Consider the following 22,297-nt stretch of genomic DNA (forward strand, 5'->3'; position numbering starts at 1 on the left):
TTTATCTAATAGGCCTATATTTAGATCAATGATTTACTGGTTTGCACATGCAGGAGCGGTCCTTGAGTTGCCTCTCCTACCACAGACACTTGCGTAAAACCCCTGCTTCATTGTTCATTCCTCCTGCAGCTGTTGGATAGGCCTATAATTTACTTTCACTTGCCCACTGTGACGTACAATTAGCCTACAGGTTATGGTACTCAATCTAGTGGGCCACTATTTAAGTAATATTGCTCGAGAAGCCGGTGTCTGGAGGATATATTGGCACGGGTGTTGCAAACTGTGCCAATATATCCTCCAAACACCGGCTTCGAGGCATTATCACTTTTATACAACGGGTTACCAACATATTAAAATAATGATTGACATATTTTCATTAAAAACGTTATTTTGATTAATTTATTCATACTATTTCATCCTTCCACAATATATAATCCAGACACAAATCTAGGGTTGCTAGAGACACGACCCAGTCGTTCATTCTTTTTGTTCTGTATCTATGGACGCGACCCAGTCGTTCGTTCTAAATGTTCCATTGCCATACTGGCTGGTAACATTCTTATCCCTTGCTTGCTAACTAGCCAACTACGGCTAACTTACAGTCAGAATAACAGAAAAGTAGCTGCATTTGCATAAGCTGTTTTCTAGTTAGATTTATTTGGATACAACCATAACAATCAGTTTATGATGTGCGACTTTGCCTGGCTGAGAAAATGTGCTCTCTTGTCAAGACACTGTTCAGACATAAGAAAGACAATCCATGACATTCATTTGAGCTGATTTTAATAAATACAACCATACATTCTCTTTTGTTATCCACCACAGCTGACATAGCTATAGCTACTTATTGTATGTCACATTTATCTGTACATTCCCCTGGATGGTGCATTGGTTGAAATATCTGTCGGAGTCTGTGCTACTACTTCTGCTGCCTTGCTTCAGCCTTTTGGGTGTTGATGCTGCTGCCGTGTTCTCTTTGTTTTTGGCCAGGATGTTGCTCCAGCGTTTTCTGTCTGTCAGTAAGGGACGCCAGTAGCTATGGCGCGAAGCTTTACACCAATGTCCACTCACTGACATAATCTCCCTCGCTTCTAAATCAGCATTGGCCAGTTTCTGGACTGTCGTGGTCCTGATGCTGTGATTTGTGTATGTAGTTGATCCCGTTGCCCTGCAGATCTTGGGTAGAAGTGCTGCCAGATAGTTCACGCCCATCGGCTCTAACGTGTACCAGATCGAGTCCCCGATACACTCTCCTCTCCTTGAGTGGAGATAAAATGCAAGGGCGTTCTCCGGGCATTTCGATTGATATTTCTCCAGTGACGCCACCGGGCATAGTGGGTTTCCTGGCTGCTCGAACATGAATCCCGTCTTGGACTCCCTTCCCCTCTCCCTTGGGTCCAGATGATTCTTTGTGGCCTCGTTATATGCGAGAGTGGCGTATCTGAGAGAGAGAATGCGTTGTTATAATATTGTTTTCCAATAGCCTAATTACGAGTGCAACTTAGAAAAAGCACAAACAGGCTATGAACAAAATACCTTAGACCGTTCTTGTCTGTTTTTATGAGGAATGAATTGGGCTTTAGTTGTCTGTTCCCCTCTTTTCCTCTTCGACCCAGATGTAACTGGAGGTGGAACCACACTTTCTGGACCAGACCCCTTGGTGTACCGGGATTCAGAGCCTGGGAGTTTTGGAGATGGGCCATTTCCTTATTGCTGATGGGAGGGTGGCTATTTGTGATGTCTTTTCCTTGCCTTCTTAGCTGTTTGATGTTGCCCATAAATACATGATTCAAGATGGTAAATTCAGTGTCCTTCATAAGGCACCAGCTGCGACCGATCGGTGGGTCATTTAGAAACCGATTGAGCCCACTCTGGAGTACCAGGTAGCTACTTCTGCTGTACTTCTCCCCCTTCCCATTTCCTACATTTCCATAAAACTGTCGGAGGGGGATGTTAAACTCTTCCTTAGTGACAGTTTTGAAGTCAACAACTTTTTTATTCTCTGCTAGCCAGCCCTCGAAGCACCTTTTCTCCAGGTCATTCAATGCAGTATCCCCCAAATCTGCATGCCTGGGTATTATTGCCATCTCTTTTTCCCATTCATCCATAGTCATGTCGCCGAAAATATCAAAAGAAATGTTCCACATCCATTTTAGTTTTCGCAACAAAGTATCAATTTAGCCAGTCAAATGAAAAAAAGTTGTGTGTGTTGCTATGACAACCAGCTCAATTTGCTGTCCTTCTCGTTCGGACACATTCACTTTATATGGGATGGTGGAGATCGCAATTCAATATTGAAAAGTTCGGAGACACATACAGCAAGGTTTATACAAATCTCTGCTGTTGAAAACCAAATGCTAGTCTAAAAGAAATGGGAGATAATGTCTAGATGCTTTTTATAGTGGAGATCAAGTTTATACATTTCCTGGCTGGGCTGAGACAGTGGATTGTGCAGTCAGATGGAACAGAGTAAATAGGCATTTCAACATCATAGATTTAGCCGGTGGTAACTTGTGAAATAGACACCGGATGGAATGCGATTTTAACCAATCAGCATTCAGGATTAGACCCACCCGTTGTATAATTAAGTGATAATGCCTGAGAAGCAGGTGTTTGGAGGATATATTGGCAGGCCCGAGACGAAGTCGACGCATAATCAATGAATATGGTACAGTAGGGGAAAATAGAATAAATATGTTCTTCCACTCTGCTCGTCTCTGTTCTGAAAACAACACGCTCTGTGTCGCAGGTAGAACTTCACATTAACATGAAGCTGCTGGCAAGGCAACACCACGCTTATAGTGGAGCTGAAGTGTAAGGCGAGTACAGTGCCATGCCTGCCTGAGCTCGGTTATGTCAAATTCACCCATTGTATAAAGGTTTATAATGGCTGCAAAACAGTGGTGTTTTAGTGAATTTGGAGAGCAGCTTGACATGGGACATACACATGCATAGCCCCCGGTCTCCAGGATCCCAAGATAATTTGATTTATTGGGTGTGCTCATGTAGGCTACTAGCCTATATTCGTTCGAGGATAGTTGCCATGAGGGGAAATACTGTTAGTAAAGCACCATGAATAAGGTCGTTAATAGTTGCCATCAAGCACATATTTTTTGCAAGATGTTCGCCTAGGCTATGCAGCAGAATGTTGTAGCGAATTCCGAAGGCAGGGACTCAACCCCAGTCTCTTAGCATTCAGTGACCGTGCCAAGAAAGTTTTTTTGTTTGTGCTCATAACGCACCATGGCCGTTAATGAGTGTATAGTCTGAAATTGCCAGGGGGAAACTTGGTGTGTGTGTGTGCGAGTTATTAGATCATTAGATTGATAAGCGTTAGTGCGCAATGACGCCTGTTTGAATGAGTGTATTAGATCATTAGATTGATGGCCATGTTTTTTTTTTCCCCCAACTTTTTACCACCTACACACAACACACCACCCATCTCTACCTATGCATGTAACCACGGTTCCTCCTTCTGAAAAGAATGTGGTACAACCTTTTCCAGGTCCAAATACTTATAATAATATGGTTATTATGTGCTAAAAGAGCAATGATTTCTTTCTTACTAAAGCATAGTTTCACCAGGTCATCTAACTCAGGCATTTCAACGGTTGTGCGCACAGCAACAGGGCACTTAACAGAATCCCCTATGTTAATCTTGAAATATAACTGCGACTTTATTCTCGATATTTAAATTGAGTTTATTGCCACTTTAAAAAAGTCGCAATATTTCGAGAATAAAGTACTATCATAATAATAATCCAAGTACTACCACCCATGGATGTTTATTTTATCTTCTCTATACTTGGCCCTAATACCCTTCTGTATAAAACCGATCAGAATTCAATCTTCTTGGTCATTTACCATTAGTTTATATTGGGCACAAAATGATCTGAAACAATCAAAACGAGCTGCAAATGCATCTAAGAAGTTTGCAGTCATTGCGTGCTAGGAATATGGGTCCAAACACTAAACATTTGGACTACTTTGTTTATAAGAATCTTCAGGGGTGTCAATCATTTTGACCCCTACCTTTGAGAAAAAAAAATATTTCTCTGAGCAATTGTATTAGTATAACATTTCATTTTTTTTGCGTACAATATTACTCAGTAATTTAATTATTACGTTTATACAGTCATTATTGCTCATCTTTATCAACAGTGTCAATCATTTTGGAACCCACTGTATGACTCCACAAGTGAATTATTGGAACTTTATGGTGGTTTTACTAAATAGTCCAAGCTGTCAGCCCAGTATTTGTATATTTTGTCAATGGCGGGTTGTATTTTACGATGAACAACAAAGATAAATATGATGTACGCCACAATGATCAGCATCATCTGCTGTTGTAGGGGTCTGGTTATCCATCCATAACATACAAACCCATACTAACATACGACACTAGACTCATCACAGAAGCTGTCTTACGCTGACACCTAGAGGACTGAGCCGAAACTGTTTTACACTGACACAGGACTGAGTCGAAACTGAAACCACAGAAAAGAAGCTGTCCCCTCACACACGTTTCATTTTTTTTAATGAACACACAACTTATTGTAGAATGATCATTATAAATGCACAACTTTCATTTGCATTTATTTTCTTTCATACCGTTCCATTAATTTCCCAGCCATTACAAATGAGCCTGTCCTCCCCATTTCTCCCTTCACCAACCTCCACTGTTCAAAGTTCAACAGTTAATGTGCTCCAGATGGAACCATTGAAAACCTGATAGTGAACACAGCATCATCAACTTCCATCACTTTAACAGCTACTACTACAATACGCCATTGTTATCTGATGCACAGTGTGGTGGTAAACCTCCCAGGCAGTGTACTGTGGGGGAACATATCATCAGTGGAACGTGGGGCCATTGGAGCCACATTACAGCTGCAGCCTGGAGCCCATCCACAGCCCATCCACTTAGTCATGCTCTACTGTAATGTTGGCGATCAGCGGCGGCAGCGAACAGCGCTTCTAAGGCGAGGAGGATAGCAGAAAAATGCCCCAGACGGCTTCATGAGGCATGGCCAGCCAAATGACATTCATCCGCCACCAAATGGCCTCGCTTAACCCTCAGCAAGGTCAGCTGTGGCTACATATGGGTGGGTTTGTGGGGAAAACTTTTGAAGCTCCATTCAGACAATAGCAGAGATGATACTGTGACAATGGCAGAGAGAGAGGGAGTACCCTTAGTCTATGGCGTACAGAAAGGAACAGTTAGATTTGCAATATGGAGGCACAACATTCAATATTCTAGGGGTAGGCTTCGAAATAAGTTTATTGCTTTCTTGTTTGTAATCATCACCAAAGACTCCCTAAAATATTTGAGATCGTTGTCTGAGACTTTCGTCACCCTTCCCTTACACTGCTTTTACAAAATAGGGGGAGTTAAACATGTTTCTCTTCTGGCATTAAATGCTTTCATCAAAATATCACAAATATATTATTTTTCATTGCCCCCAACAGCCAGGTATAACAGGGTAGCAGGTGAGTTCCTCTCCATTTGGTCTGAGCTCTGGTGAGACAAGAACATTATCAGAGCTCTGCCCCTAGTCCGCAGTGCCAAAGGGCCATGTGGTGCAGTGGTCTGTTACAGTTTTACCATCTCATCCATACAGGGGGTACATGGTGCCCATGGCCTCCCATTTAGCTTAGACTTCCCATCGCACCCGTCAGCGGTTTCCACCAGCCCTTAGCTAATCGCTGCCCCTGGATGATGGAGTGTATGTGTGTGTGTGGAAGGAGAGAGCACTAACGGCATTCAATTACTCCCAACAACATACAACTCACCTCCAGCACCATCCTCTCCCCAACAAGCTTCACCTCTTTTATCTCCCACTCTCAACAACACCACCCCATCGCTCCCATCTACAGCCCACCATCTAGCGCTCTGCAGAGGCGACTCAAACGAGGCCCCTCCATGTGAAATGGAAGTGGAACGCTTTCTGAAGGCTATTACCCAGGCTGCTTGGTGCTTTCTCCATGGCCCCTCAAACCTACGGGGGGAAATGACAATGGTCAGCTTTGCTGAGTCAGACAGAGCATTAACGACAGGAGCTGGGAAGAAATGGCTTTCACACTACAGGCACCTCGACTCTGGCGCGGAGAGGAACACTAAACACCAGGACAATTAGGGAAAGAGACAGCTACTCATTTCATCACAGAAAGGGAGCTCATATCTCGGAGGTGGAGCATCGTATCCCATCGTATCGCCCCGGCTTGCGCGGTGCATTACAAAACACAGGAGTAGGAAGTATAGCAAAGTATCCTTGAGTAAAGGCCCACAATGTAGTAGGGAGAGCTTTCATTAACGCTTAAGACAGAGCAAATTGCCACGGCGCAGCGTGACAAGGGAGCCATTCGACCCAGGTAATGGATGAAAACAAAAGAGCCAATTGAAAGCTCATTACGGCGTCCAAATTTATGAGGCCGCTTAAAGGAACTAGCGACTAAATGAGACCTCGCTGCAACACTCGACGCAGCACTAAAATGCAGTTGAGCAACAATTAAATCTAACAACCAACAGCTCATTCTCATGTCGCACTCGCACATCAGACGAGGAAAATGAATGAATCCAGGGGCTAACCTAGCTAATCGATTATAATTTTTTTGACTAGGAGGGCTGCTCCCTCAGAACAGTTATGCCGTGTTGATTGTCTCAGTGATACAGTAGCTAGAGAAGGGAAGGCTGGGCAATGGAGCGTGAAAAGAGGTCCTACGGCATTGCTCAGGGCAACTACATAATGTTTCAGAAAACATTTACATAGCCCCTTTAGGATCCTAATTCCTACCAAGAGCTCGATACCACTCCCTGCCCGCGGACATGAATTCACTTTCAAATTGAGTTATTTAAGTTTAATCCACACTTAAGTCTTGGTCACAAAAGCCAAGGTGAGAGATTCTGTATACAATTTTGCGAATTATGGTTCCATGAAGTCAAAAGCAAAATGATGGTCGTTACTTATAGAAATGCTGAGAGTAATGTGGAGTTATTTTGCCACCTCACTTTCACCACCAACATGACAAAAAGCCTGTAGTCAAACAGCTAGAAGCAGAAAGCTGAATGATGCATCGTCATTTCATATTCCATTGAAGCAGCAGTGTAACTGGTGGGTGGAACGCTCAGCATTTGATGATATCACCCAGACATGTCCATGTTTGTTTAAAGGGTTCTTCCATCGACACAGGGAGAATACCTACCGGGTTCTGAAACCTGTTGGCTGAATCTGTTGAATAATTGATGATTGAGTGGGGTTTTTATGGGGGAAACCGTAAACATGCATAGGCTAAAGTAAAACAGTCAACATATATAGTTTTTAGATTAAGCAAACATGGGTATGCAGGCTTTTGCTCCAGCCCTACACAAACACACCCGATTCAGCCAAGTAAGATCCGTATAGACATAGATCTGTGTTCCCTCATTCAATTAGTGAAAGCACTCTTGAAGGTAGTAGGTTTGTCGCTCCCTCGGGCTCGTGCAGTGGAGGAGATCTTCGTGGGCTATACTCAGCCTTGTCTCAGGGTAGTAGGTTGGTGCTCTGTTGATATCCCTCTGGTGGTGTGGGGGCTGTGCTTTGGCAAAGTGGGTGGGGTTATATCCTGCCTGGTTGGCCCTGTCTGGGGGTATCGTTGGATGGGGCCACAGTGTCTCCCGACCCCTCCTGTCTCAGCCTCCAGTATCTATGCTGCAATAGTCTATGTGCCGGTGGGCTAGGGTCAGTCTGTTATATCTGCTGTTATTCTCCTGTCTTATCGGGTGTCCTGTGTGATTTTAAGTATGCTCCCTCTAATTCGCTCTCTCCCTCTCTCCCTCCCATCCCGGAGGACCTGAGCCCTAAGACCATGCCTCAGGGCTACCTGGCCTGATGACTCCTTGCTGTCCCCAGTCCACCTGGTCGTGCTGCTGCTTCAGTTTCCACTCTTCTGCCTGCGGCTATGGAACCCTGACCTGTTCACCGGACGTGCTACCTTGTCCCAGACCTGCTGTTTTCAACTCTCTCTCTCTACCGCACCTGCTATTTCAACCTCTAAATGAAAAGCCAAGTGACATTTACTCCTGATGTACTGACCTGTTGCAACTTCTACAACCACTGTGATTATTATTTGACCCTGCTGGTCATCTATGAACGTTTGAACATCTTGGAGAAAAATCTGGCCTTAATGGCCATGTACTGTTATAATCTCCACCCAGCACAGCCAGAAGGGGACTGGCCACCCCTCAGAGCCTGGTTCCTCTCTAGGTTTCTTTCTAGGTTTCTGCCTTTCTAGGGAGTTTTTCCTAGCCACCGTGCTTCTACATCTGCATTGCTTGCTGTTTGGGGTTTTAGACTGGGTTTCTGTATAGCACTTTGTGACATCTGCTGATGTAAAAAGGGCTTTATAAATACAATTTGATTTATTGATTGAAGTATGGAATAAATATTCTACACGTGAAGAGAGAGTGAGTGAACGAGGAAGTTCTTGGGGAAACTAATCGATTTGAGAGTGCTTCAGAGTGGTGACACTGACAGAATCCATTATAATAGAGCACCTGCTGCCTACCCAACAATTCACTTGCGATGCCACCGCCGCCTCAACTCAAACCCAATTTGGCGATCAAGCAATAACCCTGGAAAATAAATAAAAATGAATTCACCATTTTAATATTGCGCTTGCCATATCGGTATGCTTGAAATATGTAATTACCCAGTGTCTACCGGTCGCTTGACTGAAAATGGCGGCGACTGACTCTGCATACTCAGGCAGATTATATTTCACGGAGGCTGGCTGACAAAAGGTGATAGAGCTTTGCAAACCAATTACTCAAGTGGAGAGACAAACTACACATGAGGGCTCAGCTACATCATACTGCATGTTAAATAAAAAAATCATTTGGCACTGTGGCACCATGATGGCTCAACAATCAGGACAGACAGGTTCTATGGCTTGCAGCAAGCATAGTCTTTGTTATTCAACAACTACAACAACAAGACCCGTCCGACAATGTCCATCTACCGTCTCATTCATCTCCAATGCCTTGAAAGGATAACACACAGAATCCATCATATTTTGTCCTGCTGCACAGCTAGCTATGGAGTCCACTGCGGTGTATTATAGTTTCTTCTAAACTCCTCGGCCTCAGCTAGGAGGTCTTTAGTTGTATGAGTCGATGGATAAGTGACTGCCAGTGGTATAAAGTACTTAAGTAGTACTTTAAAGGATTTTTACTTAAGTCGTTTTTGGAGGTATCTGTACTTTACTTTACTAAATTATTTGTATTTTTGGCAACTTTTACTTTTACTTCACTACATTCTAGGGGTGTAACGATCCATCTACTACATCGATGTATCGATTTATATTCCTATGATCCAACTACATCGATCTGTGCTCGGCGAGTTGGCCTTTTGGACAACATATATCAATCTAACATCGTTTTAAAATGTAATAAATCGATTGTATCGATACTAGGAAATAACCCATTGGATTTAAGCACGTCAGACTTTATATGGATGTTTTTTCTTAGCACTTTTAATGATAAAGGCTTTAAACATTACTCGATTCAGTCTGCCTATCCGTGACGTCATCGCCCCGCGCCAGCAGCAGCGCAAAGGCGCAAAGACAACAAAACATAGCATGGCGGACGACAGAGGAGAAGCCGACGAGCGAGAAATTATCAAGCCACCATTGCGGTCCTTACAAGAAACAGGAATCTAGGAAACTTCACCTGCACTGTCCAGTATCCAGGTATTTATTTCAGTCACACTGGTTGAATTTTTGGCTAAAAGGTTACTGAATCGATTTCAAGTCACTGAATCGTTTCGGATCGTATCGTTCTAAATGAACCAATATCGTCCTTGAATCGTATCGACAACCACGAATCGTGATACAAATCGATTCGTTGTTAAAACGAATCGTTACACCCCTACTACATTCCTAAATAAAATTATGTACTTTCTACTCCATACATTTTCCCTGACACCCAAAAGTACTTGTTACATTTTGACAGGAAAATGGTCAAATTCACCCACTTATCAAGAGAACATCTCTTGTCATCCCTACTGCCTCTGATCTGGCAGACTCACTAAACACACATGCTTTGTTTGTAAATGATGTCTGAGTGTTGGAGTGTGCCCCTGGCTATCCGGAAATAAATAAAAATACAATAAAATTGTGCCGTCTGGTTTGCTTAATATAAGGAAGTTTACATTATTTATACTTTAACTTTTGATACTTAAAAAATAATATAAATAAATAAGTGGTTGTCCCACTAGCTATCATAAGTTGAATGCACCAATTTGTAAGTCGCTCTGGATAAGAGTGTCTGCTAAATGATGTAAATGTAAATGTAAGTACATTTTAGCAATTCCATTTACTTTTGATACTTAAGTATATTTAAAACAAAATACTTTTAGACTTTTACTCAAGTAGTATTTTACTGGGTGACTTTTACTTTTACATGAGTCATTTTCTATTAAGGTATCTTTACTTTTACTCAAGTATGACAATTGAGTACTTTTTCCACCACTGGTGACTGCTTCATCCTTTGAAAGTTCTCAGTTGAGCCTTGGTTAGTCATGGTATAAGCAAGAGCCACGATCCTGGGGGTGATTTCGTCTCACAAATCAGAAGTGTGTCTTCTATTTGTCTCTATGGTGATATGGTCATGTATTTGTATTTTATTTCATATAACCTTTATTTAACTAGGCAAGTCAGTTAAGAACAAATTCTTATTTACAATGACGGCCTACACCGGCCAAACCCGGACGATGCTGGGCCAATTGTGCGCCGCCCTATGGGACTCCCAATCACGGCCGGTTGTGATACAGCCTGTAATCGAACCAGGGGGTCTGTAGTGACGCCTCAAGCACTGAGATGCAGTGCCTTAGACCGTTGCGCCACTCGTGTGTAGGCCTACTGTATCATTCTCTTAAAACCAGAATATATGGTGTCCATATTAGGACAGCCTCCGTCTACCTAGGTGCACAAAGCTGCTTCCTTCCTTGTGTTACAACGTCACCTATTGGCCACCCTGTGCCACTGCCTACATCGCTTCATGCATTGCGTCACAGGAAATCTAGTGAGTTTAATAATGTATGAAGTTATCAATAATAACTTGAATGTTAATCTGAAAGAAAGTGTTCTAAACTCCAGAGCAAAGAGTTGTACCGCATCACAGCATGGAGTAATGATAGAACCAATAGAAAGTTGATTATTTATATACCACTTCCCATCTTTATTTCACTCCAATGATGTATCAAGGCTGGAGTTCAAGTGAGTGGAGGAGAGGGACTTCCCTCATGAATTTGATACAAGTGTTATTCAGTCAAAGGGAGGGTGCTATTATACAGAATATGATATTACCTAGGAGCGGATCCTAACTTCCACGCAAGTCAGATTTCCAGTTAGTCATGGATTGATGTCAATGGTAGAGTGAAAATTTGACTTACATGGAAGTAAGGATTCTCGCCTTTATGATTTACATGTTTGAGATCTTTTTCAATGTGATAGGAGGTTATGAAAGATCTGGTCGATACTACATTTTTACCTGCAAACATCAGTCTCCTGGCTCATCCTCAGGTGAGGTCCAAAGTTCCCTCGAAGCTGCACGTACTGGGTGGACAGCTCCCCTGGGACTGCTGCGCAGAAGAAATATCAGTGCACGAGATTGAACTTCACTCAACTTTCTAGAGTTTTCCCCTTTAGTTAACACTATCAACGTTTCCCTTTACTGTGGGAATTGTGATCGAATCAACGCAATATTAGTCACTTTCAATGCAAAATACCGAAACAAAACAAACTATGCAAGACTTAGTATGCAAAACTAACTATGCAAGAGATGTTGTTGTAGGCAGAAAGCGTCGCTAAACTAAATATGCAAGAGATTTTGTTGTAGGCAGAACCCATCGAGCAGGATTCTATTGCATTGACCGGCACGACTCAGTCCCATACATAACCAATCAGAGGTGCAGTAGGCCTATATGTAAATATACCATTGCCATATATGGATCAGTGCTATTCACTTTGAACTGGACTGTTTTCACAGCATGAGTGGCTGTAAGTAAGACACTGTACAAAAATATAAACGCAACATGTAAAGTGTTGGTCCCATGTTTCATGAGCTGAAATAAAAGATCCCAGAAATTTTCCATAAGCACAAAAAGCTTATTTCTCTCAAATGTTGTGCACAAATTTGTTTACATTGCTGTTAGTGAGCATTTCTCCTTTGTCAAAATAATCCATCCACCTGACAGGTGTGGCATATAAAAAAGCGGATTAAACTGCATGATCCTTACACAGGTGCACCTTGTGCTGGGGATAATAAAAGGCCACTCTAAAATGTGCAGTTTTGTCACAACACAATGCCACAGATGTCTCAAGTTGAGGGAGCATGCAATTGGCATGCTGATTGCAGGAATGTCCACTAGAGCTGTTGCCAGAGAATAGAATGTTCATTTCTCTACCATAAGCCACCTCCAATGTCGTTTTAGAGAAATTGGCAGTATGTCCAACCAGCCTCACAACCGCAGACCACGTGTATGGCGTCGTGTGGGCGAGCGGTTTGCTGATGTCAACGTTGTGAACAGAGTGCCCCATGGTGGCGGTGGGGTTATGGTATGGGCAGGCATAACTACAGACAACAAACACAATTGCATTTTATCAATGGCAATTTGAATGCACAGAGATACCGTGACGAGATCCTGAGACCCATTGTCTATTGTTGTGCCATTCACATGGTAGGTCACTATGGTAGGCCTACATTATGATCAAATAGCCACAGTAGCCTACTTGACCACTCTTAAAACGAACTTAAAGCGGGTACAGCCTCAATGTTCACAGTAAACGCACAGAATTTTCACAACATTCAAGTTTGCACTTAGCAGACCTGAAATCTGCTCAGTGATGATAAAAATTGGGAGGGAACATTGGTGAGGTCCCTTTGTAGGTGTTTCGGCAATGAAGGGTGCACCGATCGGGATGATCAGGCCACATCTGAGCCAGGTGGCTTGTTCACTGCTTCTCCATCTGCAGCCACAGCCCTCTCTGGCTCATGTCCTATTTTAAAAGCTTTAAAAATATCAGGAAAAAAATGGTGTAATAATTAAAAATTATTCTGGATAAAACAAACACATACAAAACTGATGACTAAAAAACTGTGGCTCACCTAAGACACACTCTCAAACAATAGCACACCACCTCCTGAATGCATTGCCTTCAGTTATTAGGTCAAAATGTCCACACCTGTTGTAGTTAGCCACTGAATTACACAGCCAATCAGCATACACTGCCAAATAGCAGTCGAGCGATGCAAATGAGGGGATTTGATTAATGCCCTGGGCCTGCCCCAGGTGGACCGGGTTAGTGTTGATTGTATTAATTTTGAAACCGGGTTGCCTCCTGGGGGAGAGCTGGGTGCAAGCACGTGGCGTAATGAGTAAGGATTCAGTGTTTTCACATGCAAAAGTGTTTGTGCTTTAGAAAATCGAATATCTCGCTTTACCTGCCTTCCCAGATAAACTATTTTGAAAATTGTAACTTATATTTTATCCATGTTTTATGTTTCTGAAAAATTCATCATGGTCCGGTGATGCTCGATTTCAGCCGGGCACTCCTCCCTCACCGCTTTTGCCCGGTGACGTGATGGGCCGTAGCTCAGTATACCCCGGTTCAGTCTAATTGAACATTGATAAAGTAACATTAGTATTACATATAATGAGGAATAGTTATAATGAACGGGAATATATACACATGAATAAATACAACGTGGTTAAGGCTCACTACTTCACAGAGGCAGTGGGAGAAAGACAGATGGAACTTCTTATTTTGTCCACTTGGTGGCAGAACATGCTCAATAGATGAACCATGTAACCAAGGAGTGGCAGCCTCAGGTCTTGTGTTTTCTAGGTAACCTCCAGAAGAACAACAAAACAAGAGGCAGCTATGTAAAATGTTAAATAGAGAAACCTCCCTATTTGACTCAAGGCTTATTGAGGTCACACACACACACACCGTTGAGCACGTCCATGCATGCTCACACACATGCTAATGCGCGCGCACACACACACACACACACACACACACACACACACACACACACACACACACACACACACACACACACACACACACACACACACACACACACACACACACACACACACACACACACACACACACACACACACACACACACACACACACCATTAAACAAACACACAACATTGAGCACACAAACCCACACCCACATTTGTTTGCTGAATGCTGAGATATCTTTACAATTTCAACAAATGGTTTGCTTTCAGTGGAAGTTAAAATTGAGAGTAACTATTGTCGGAAACACATATTTCCCCCTCCATTCAACATAAACATTTTATGGTCTGTACAACATCCTTGGCAGTACCTTGATTCACCTGTATTTAGTCACTGAGGCTACTTCCAAATGGCACACTATTCTCTATTTAGTGCACTACTTTTGACCAGTGTCCATAAGGATTGTGACGTAGCTACTGAGTTCTCAACAGCACCATTAGTTGCCATTGACAACAAATCACTGGTGATTAAGTCACAGCAACACAGCATTGACTCAAGAGCATCAACATATGTCATGGCAGCTCTATTGGACTCCTGAGTATCACAACAAATACATGTTATTTATTTGAAATTTGTGCAGAATGATATCTCTTGAGATGCACCATCTCATTTTAAAGAATGTCCAAATACACACTGTTCAAACATGTATTGATATAGCGGTGGTGCAGAACATTGAAATAGAATCTCATTCTAGTTCTGTGGAGCAGAGGGTGATTTGCTGTTCTAGGAGAAATAGCCAAATCGATGCCACTTTGGCACAGTATCCAACGGTGTAACAATTTGGTGAATAGTCCCGGGCATGTTTTGCCAGCATTTCGGATGTACGATGACGGTGTTGGCCTTCACACACTGAGTAGCGTTGTATCGTCCATCTGTCCCTGTTGTTAATTATTTCGTAGCCAAACGCATGGCCTCCCTCCCTTGACAACATTTACTCACACTGAAAATAAATAGCCTGCAATTTCCCTTTCTCCGTCCACCAGTATGGTGACCTTAACAAGCACCTGTAGGATGAAAGACCGTCAGAGACACGCACATGTGGAGCTTAGGGAAAGAAGGATCACGAGCGACACACTCTCCTCTGACTTGGCCCAAGCTGTGCAGTGAGTGAGAGAGAAAGCCGTGTGAAACTAAGCAAGTGGTTCGACTGCTCCAGGCTGCCTGTGTGTGTATGTTATATTACAAATGGGGTCTAACAGAGTGCTCTAGAGGTAGGAGTGGCCTACTTATTTCCAAAGGAAACTCCCATGCCGTGCCTCTGGTACACGACACTCTGTGGCCTGCCCGGTTCCTGTAACTTCATAGCACAATTCGCCTTCTCACTGTGGGATAGCGTTCAAGAGACCAAAAGTCTCACTGTGGGACAGCGTTCAAGAGACCAAAAGTCTCACTGTGGGACAGTGTTCAAGAGACCAAGAGTCTCACTGTGGGACAGTGTTCAAGAGACCAAAAGTCTCACTGTGGGACAGCGTTCAAGAGACCAAAAGTCTCACTGTGGGACAGCGTTCAAGAGACCAAAAGTCTCACTGTGGGACAGTGTTCAAGAGACCAAAAGTCTCACTGTGGGACAGCGTTCAAGAGACCAAAAGTCTCACTGTGGGACAGCGTTCAAGAGACCAAGAGTCTCACTGTGGGACAGTGTTCAAGAGACCAAAAGTCTCACTGTGGGACAGCATGTTCAAGAGACCAAAAGTCTCACTGTGGGACAGCGTTCAAGAGACCAAAAGTCTCACTGTGGGACAGCGTTCAAGAGATCAAGAGTCTATGAAGGAGCATCCAAGCTGTTGATGTACTGCAGCCACCAATGGGAAACAATTAACAAAACACAGATAAATACCTCACCCACAGATCAATCTCTCACCCACAGATCAATCTCTCACCCACAGATAAATCTCTCACCCACAGATAAAACCTCGCCCACAGATAAATACCTTACCCACAAATAAATACCTCAGATAAATACCTCACCCACAGATAAATACCTCACCCACAGATACATCTCTCACCCACAGATAAATCTCTCACCCACAGATAAATACCTCACCCACAGATAAATACCTCACCCACAGATATATATCTCACCCACAGATATATATCTCACCCACAGATAAATACCTCACCCACAGGAGGCTCTGCATGGTGTTACGTCCATTTCTATGCCAGCACATCCAGTCAAAGACAAAAGCTTCTGGGTAGAAACAAGCCTAGAAGAAAAAAACACACAAATATTTCATTTTAGTCCAACATTTTACAACTCTTAACAATCTGTTAACTGAGAATGCATTTTGAATAACTGAGTAGAAAGTTTCATTCTCCATTCTAAATGGGGATGGCTGGTGTAGTGGCTACTATTAGCCACATGTAGGCTAGCAGCTAGCTAATCCTTTTCACAGCTGATGAATGGCTCTGAGGCAGCTTACTCTAAACAATTCAATTTTACCGCTCAGCTGTCCAAAGCATTCGACTCAGCATTTCACAGTGACACCCACCAGTCCCCCATATGAAGGCGAGGTACGACATGATCCATTAGCATTCAACAACATTTCAATGGGTTCCATAGTTAAATAAGCTGCTGGAGTGTAAAAAGAGAAGTAAACATGGCTGGGATACTTGCAATTTTACCTATTCTTTTAACCAACATTTATATTTATATAATAGGCCATTATTGTGATGCTCCCAATTGCATATTTAGTGGGGGTTGTCAGTTTCACAACAGGAGGCGATGGCATCTGCAGTTGCCCGGGGCTACCTGTCTATCTTAACCATGGCTAGGTCAGGGAATCACTTGGGCATTCTGATAAGATAGCATGGGGAGAAAAATGTTCAAAGGTATCTTTCTATCACACACACAAATTGTATGCCCATGAGCAGCTTAGAGTAGAGATAGAGAGAGAGAGAGAGAGAGAGAGAGAGAGAGAGAGAGAGAGAGAGAGAGAGAGAGAGAGAGAGAGAGAGAGAGAGAGAGAGAGAGAGAGAGAGAGAGAGAGAGAGAGAGAGGCGCCGTTTGGAGTACAACACCAGGGGGTCCGGACAGTGATTGACCTCGACACCAGAAAGGATGGCCTTCATATAAGTTACAATCACCTTTTTATCTCCTCACATGCCCCTCGGCTAACTTTCATGGACAATTTTATGGGGCTGGAATGTGGATTTGAAATGGTACACTATTGTTTTATGATGGCTGAGGCCTTGGGCTCGATTCCCCTTAGTACCAATGAGGATAAGCCCTAGCTAATGATATGCCACATTAAATATCTTTCACATAATCAGAAGTCTAAGGCTAAACTTAAGGAAACTCTGTTTTGAGTAGTTTTTTTTGCTGACTGTCATGCATATCATTGAAGACGTTTACAGTAAGACAGATGCAAGCTTGGATTGGACAAAGACTGAAGTCAAAAGATTAATAATATAATACTTTTAGCAAAAATGTTTATTTTCAATTTACAATCTGTAGAAACAATGAGAATAGAAAGGTTCAGAACTTTTATGAGATATCACAGCACAGTTGAAAAATATATGGCAAATAGAAATCCAATATGGATGGTGTTAATATTATTGAGGCGGCAGGTAGCTTAGTGGTTAAGAGCGTTGTGCCAGTAACCGAAAGGTCGCTGGTTCTAATCCCCAAGCCGACTAGGTGAAAAATCTGTCGATGTGCCCTTGAGCAAGGCGCTTAACCATAATTGCTCCTGTAAGTCGCTCTGGATAAGAGCGTCTGCTAAATGACTAATAATTAAGAGATAGAAGGGAGGGGCTGAAGGTTGGAACTAATAACAACAAGATAATTAATGTAAAACATATTGTCTCCGTAAAACGTATATAGGTTAAGAACTTTTGTGAAAGAGCACAGTTTGAAAGATATGGCAAATAGAAATCAAACTGGATGGACATCATAAATAGATAGGAGAGGTTGAGGGTAGAGGAAGGACAGGAGTAAAAACAAACAAAATAGAACTATTGTAAAATACACAGTGTCCATAAAATGTACGGTATATAGTATGTATAAACTGGAAGTAGAGGCCTAAGCGTTGTTGTTCACTAGTTTACTCCAATTAGGGGAGGGGTGGTAGTGTTAGAAAGTAATAAAGGAAAAAATATATTTTATGTATGTATATGTATTTATATGTATGTATGTGTATATGTATGTATTTAAGTGTGTATGTACAGTTGAAGTCGTAAGTTTACATACACCTTAGCTAAATACATTTAAACTCATTTAACATTGACATTTAATCCTAGTAAAAATTCCCTGTCTTAGGTCAGTTAGGATCACCACTTTATTTTAAGAATGTGAAATGTCAGAATAATAGTAGAGAAAATGATTTATGTCAGCTTTTATTTCTTTCATCACATTCCCAATGGGTCAAAAGTTTACATACACTCAATTAGTATTTGGTAGCATTGCCTTTAAATTGTTTAACTTGGGTCAAACGTTTCGGGTACCCTTCCACAAGCTTCCCACAATAAGTTGGGTGAATTTTGGCCCATTCCTCCTGACAGATCTAGTGTAACTGAGTCAGGTTTGTAGGCCTCCTTGCTCACACACGCTTTTTCAGTTCTGCCCACACATTTTCTATAGGATTGAGGTCAGGGCTTTGTGATGGCCACTCCAAAAGGACATTTCTCCAAAAAGTATGATCTTTGTCCACATGTGCAGTTGCAAACCGTAGTCTGGCTTTTTTATGGCGGTTTTGGAGCAGTGGCTTCTTCCTTGCTGAGCGGCCTTTCAGGTTATGTCGATATAGGACTCGTTTTACTGTGGATATAGATACTTTTGTACCTGTTTCCTCCAGCATCTTCACAAGGTCCTTTGCTGTTGTTCTGGGATTGATTTGCACCTTTCGCATTAAAGTACGTTCATCTCTAGGAGACAGAACGCGTCTCCTTCCTGAGCGGTATGACGGCTGCGTGGTCCCATGGTGTTTATACTTGCGTACTATTGTTTGTACAGATGAACGTGGTACCTTCAGGCGTTCGGAAATTGCTCCCAAAGATTAACTAGACTTGTGGAGGTCAACAATTTATTTTCTGAGGTCTTGGCTGATTTCTTTTCATTTTCCCATGATGTCAAGCAAAGAGGCACTGAGGTTGAAGGTAGGCCTTGAAATACATCCACATGTACACCTCCAATTGACTCAAATGATGTCAATACCTATCAGAAGCTTCTAAAGCCATGACATCATTTTCTGGAATTTTCCAAGCTGTTTAAAGGCACAGTCAACTTAGTGTATGCAAACTTCTGACCCACTGGAATTGTGATACAGTGAATTATAAGTGGAATAATCTGTCTGTAAACTATTGTTGGAAAAATTACTTGTGTCATGCACAAAGTAGATGCCAAAACTATAGTTTGTTAACAAGGAATTTGTGGAGTGGTTGAAAAACTAGTTTTAATGACTCCAACCTAAGTGTATGTAAACTTCCGACTTCAACTGTATGTATATGCATATATATTAGCAGAAAATATATGGGGGATTGGAAGTGATGCAGGCAATTACATTGATGGAAGCTACAATCTATCTACAATATTAAAGCTGATCTACCCCCTAAAGAAAAAGTATAAAAGTAGTTTGTAGAACGTGGTGCAGCATGAATAAAACAGGTTTCTATCTTGAAAATACTTTTCATTTCTTCATCTACAGTACATTTTTCATCAAATGCTTTGCAGACTGGAAAATAGGACATGCATTTTTAGAAGTCACATAGAAAACAGTTGGGGAAAAAAAATATCAAATGTATATTCCTGTGGTACATTTTTATGTGAGACAAACACTGACGTCCTCAGGATCTCTTCTTCTGTTTGTTTTCCAGTAGAAGTAGATCAATAGTTTCCTGATTCCATGCTTCAGTCCATGCCTCCCTCCTGTATCTATTATGGAATTTGTTTATTGAAAATATGTTTGCCACGAGGGGATGGTCAAGGGAAAGTGCTGAGTGGATGGTTTTAAGCTGCAGCTGACGTTGATGAGTCTCTAATGCATTCCAAGTGGATTGTTGACATGGCTGAATTCTGTTCAGGGATACACACACACACACACACACACACACACACACACCACCCTTACCTTGAAAGTATTGGTTCCTTCCGCGTGAGTGAGGCCAGGACAGAAGTCAGAGAGCGAAAGTGTAATCTTCGCTGCAGTGCCTCTTCTGAAGGCTTTCCATATGGAAATCATTGTCTGGTTTGACATGTTAGGCGCATGTTGAAGGATTGTTGAATAGCCTATGTCAGCAACGTGGTCCTCTGTAGCTCAGCTGGTAGAGCACGGCGCTTGTAACGCCAAGGTAGTGGGTTCGATCCCCGGGACCACCCATACACAAAAATGTATGCACGCACGACTGTAAGTCGCTTTGGATAAAAGCGTCTGCTAAATGGCATATTATTATTATTATTATTAACAACATATGGTTTGATTCAGTGGTAGGTGCAATTTTCAGCACAGCTGTCTGTGTTTTGTGCTTCATGTGGGTTTACAGTACATATATGTGTGTATGTGCATACGCTTATGCAGTATCTGAGGGAGTACATTAAATACATTTATTACGTCCTCTGCCCTTGTCCTTCATGTCATCCTTGTATCTGAAGTCAACCAACCAGTTCATAAAAATATCCTTCCAAAACGAGTCCAAACTAAATAAGAATGGCACACCCCCAGGCTTGTGTGTGTGAATAACAACAGGGGTAAATCCTTCATTCTCTTCTTCATGAAAACAAGTCTGAATGTGGCGACTCAAGCCTGGGGGCCTGTCATGAGGAGGCACAGAGTCTGACAGAGCACTGGGCTCGCTGTTACCCTCAGTCAAACAACTACAATACGAAGTGTTCTCGCTCTCTCGCTCTATACTGCTTGTGCTCTAAAAGAATGAATCGTATTCATTTCACACGTGGAGATAGAGCAGTTCGCCTTCAAGTGATTGGAGTGGAGTGTCATGATGAGGGGAAAGAGAAGACAGAGTACAGCTATTGCTTAAAAAGAGACGCGCAGAAATGGCCAGCATAACAGTGCTGCTCTGTCTAGGCCTAATCTCATTGTGTCGCTGTCGGGGACTTGGGAAAATGTAATGTGAATAGATGTGATGCAAAGAAGCATAACCATCAACACAAACATCGTAAGACGGACAATAATGACTCTAAATGGTATTGTTGCAATCCCCTCTTTTGTAATTCATTAGGTGGAAAGCTGTGCATTATGGGGGCTTATTTACAGTCAGTGTAATCAGAACAACATAAATAAACTAAATGAGTAATTTCAGACACCTAATTATAGTCCCAGTAACTGCTGTCAGCCCAGACTATTCATTCTGGTTACATAAACCTCCACAGCATGCATGAATTTCTAATGTTTTGCTAATACTGTTGTAAAAATGTGGGATAGACTCCAAGTCTCCAACCCATAGGCTGCCTGGCTCAATGTTTGGAAGCCTATTGATCTTCGAGACAGGAAATTAGATGGAAACCACCCCAAAATACAATTTGCTACATCGAGCAAAGACGGGAAATTGACAAATTGGCGGTGTTGCTGCTCAACGATGTACTTTCCAATGAATGTTGCTTAACCGACAAACATGAAGACGTCGCTTTTACTCCTGCATAATTAATTGCGCTGTATCGTATTGTTTGTGAGCTGAAAAAGTATAAACATTTACTGCAACTTCGACCACCATCGATCATCCAATGAGGCGGAAAGCACATAACATGAAGGAAAGATTACCAAGATGGGGGGGTAAAGTCAGTATGTGCAGTATTGGAACATATGGGGGTTGGGAGGAAGGAAATCCCTTTCCGATACTATGGAGGGAGGCATACCATTTGCCAACTCCCGGAGGAGAGGGATTTACGCAGAACAAGATCGGAGAGCACAAAATAAAGAACATGAGCTATTAACCCAATATGGGATCTGCCATTTGAACAGCCTGCACAATTGATTTTCAAGTCACTGCTGACATGTTTAAACAATAAGCTCACAGTGAGCCACAACATCCCTTTGACCGTAAGGAGCCCGGCGGTGAGTTCCGCTCCGACCGACTACCATAGAGTCTATATCCTGCTGACTACCATAGAGTCTATATCCTGCTGACTACCAGAGTCTATATCCTGCTGACTACCATAGAGTCTATATCCTGCTGACTACCAGAGTCTATATCCTGCTGACTACCATAGAGTCTATATCCTGCTGACTACCAGAGTCTATATCCTGCTGACTACCATAGAGTCTATATCCTGCTG

General features: G+C 42.4%; 1 protein-coding gene across 1 annotated transcript; it reads right to left on the reverse strand.

Annotated features, from left to right (window-relative positions):
- Window positions 1-784: 784 nt before the first annotated feature.
- Window positions 785-2,193, reverse strand: LOC121546074. Its single transcript, XM_041857092.2, has 2 exons — window positions 1,537-2,193; window positions 785-1,441 (listed from the first exon to the last, which is right to left on the reverse strand). Exons 1-2 carry the CDS (start codon window positions 2,145-2,147, stop codon window positions 841-843), a joined length of 1,212 nt encoding a protein of 403 aa, XP_041713026.1. The 5' UTR covers window positions 2,148-2,193; the 3' UTR covers window positions 785-840.
- Between the last annotated feature and the right edge of the window lie 20,104 nt (window positions 2,194-22,297).

Source organism: Coregonus clupeaformis, chromosome 3 (assembly GCF_020615455.1).
Source record: "Coregonus clupeaformis isolate EN_2021a chromosome 3, ASM2061545v1, whole genome shotgun sequence".
NCBI classification, from domain to species: Eukaryota; Metazoa; Chordata; class Actinopteri; order Salmoniformes; family Salmonidae; genus Coregonus; species Coregonus clupeaformis.

Bases quoted from the DNA above. Each gene is read 5' to 3' on its own strand.
- LOC121546074 (XM_041857092.2), bottom strand. From the start codon at position 2,147: ATGTGGAACATTTCTTTTGATATTTTCGGCGACATGACTATGGATGAA. The intron at 1,442-1,536 runs GTATTTTGTTCA...TCTCTCTCTCAG, and splicing joins ACAGACAAGAACGGTCTAAG to ATACGCCACTCTCGCATATA.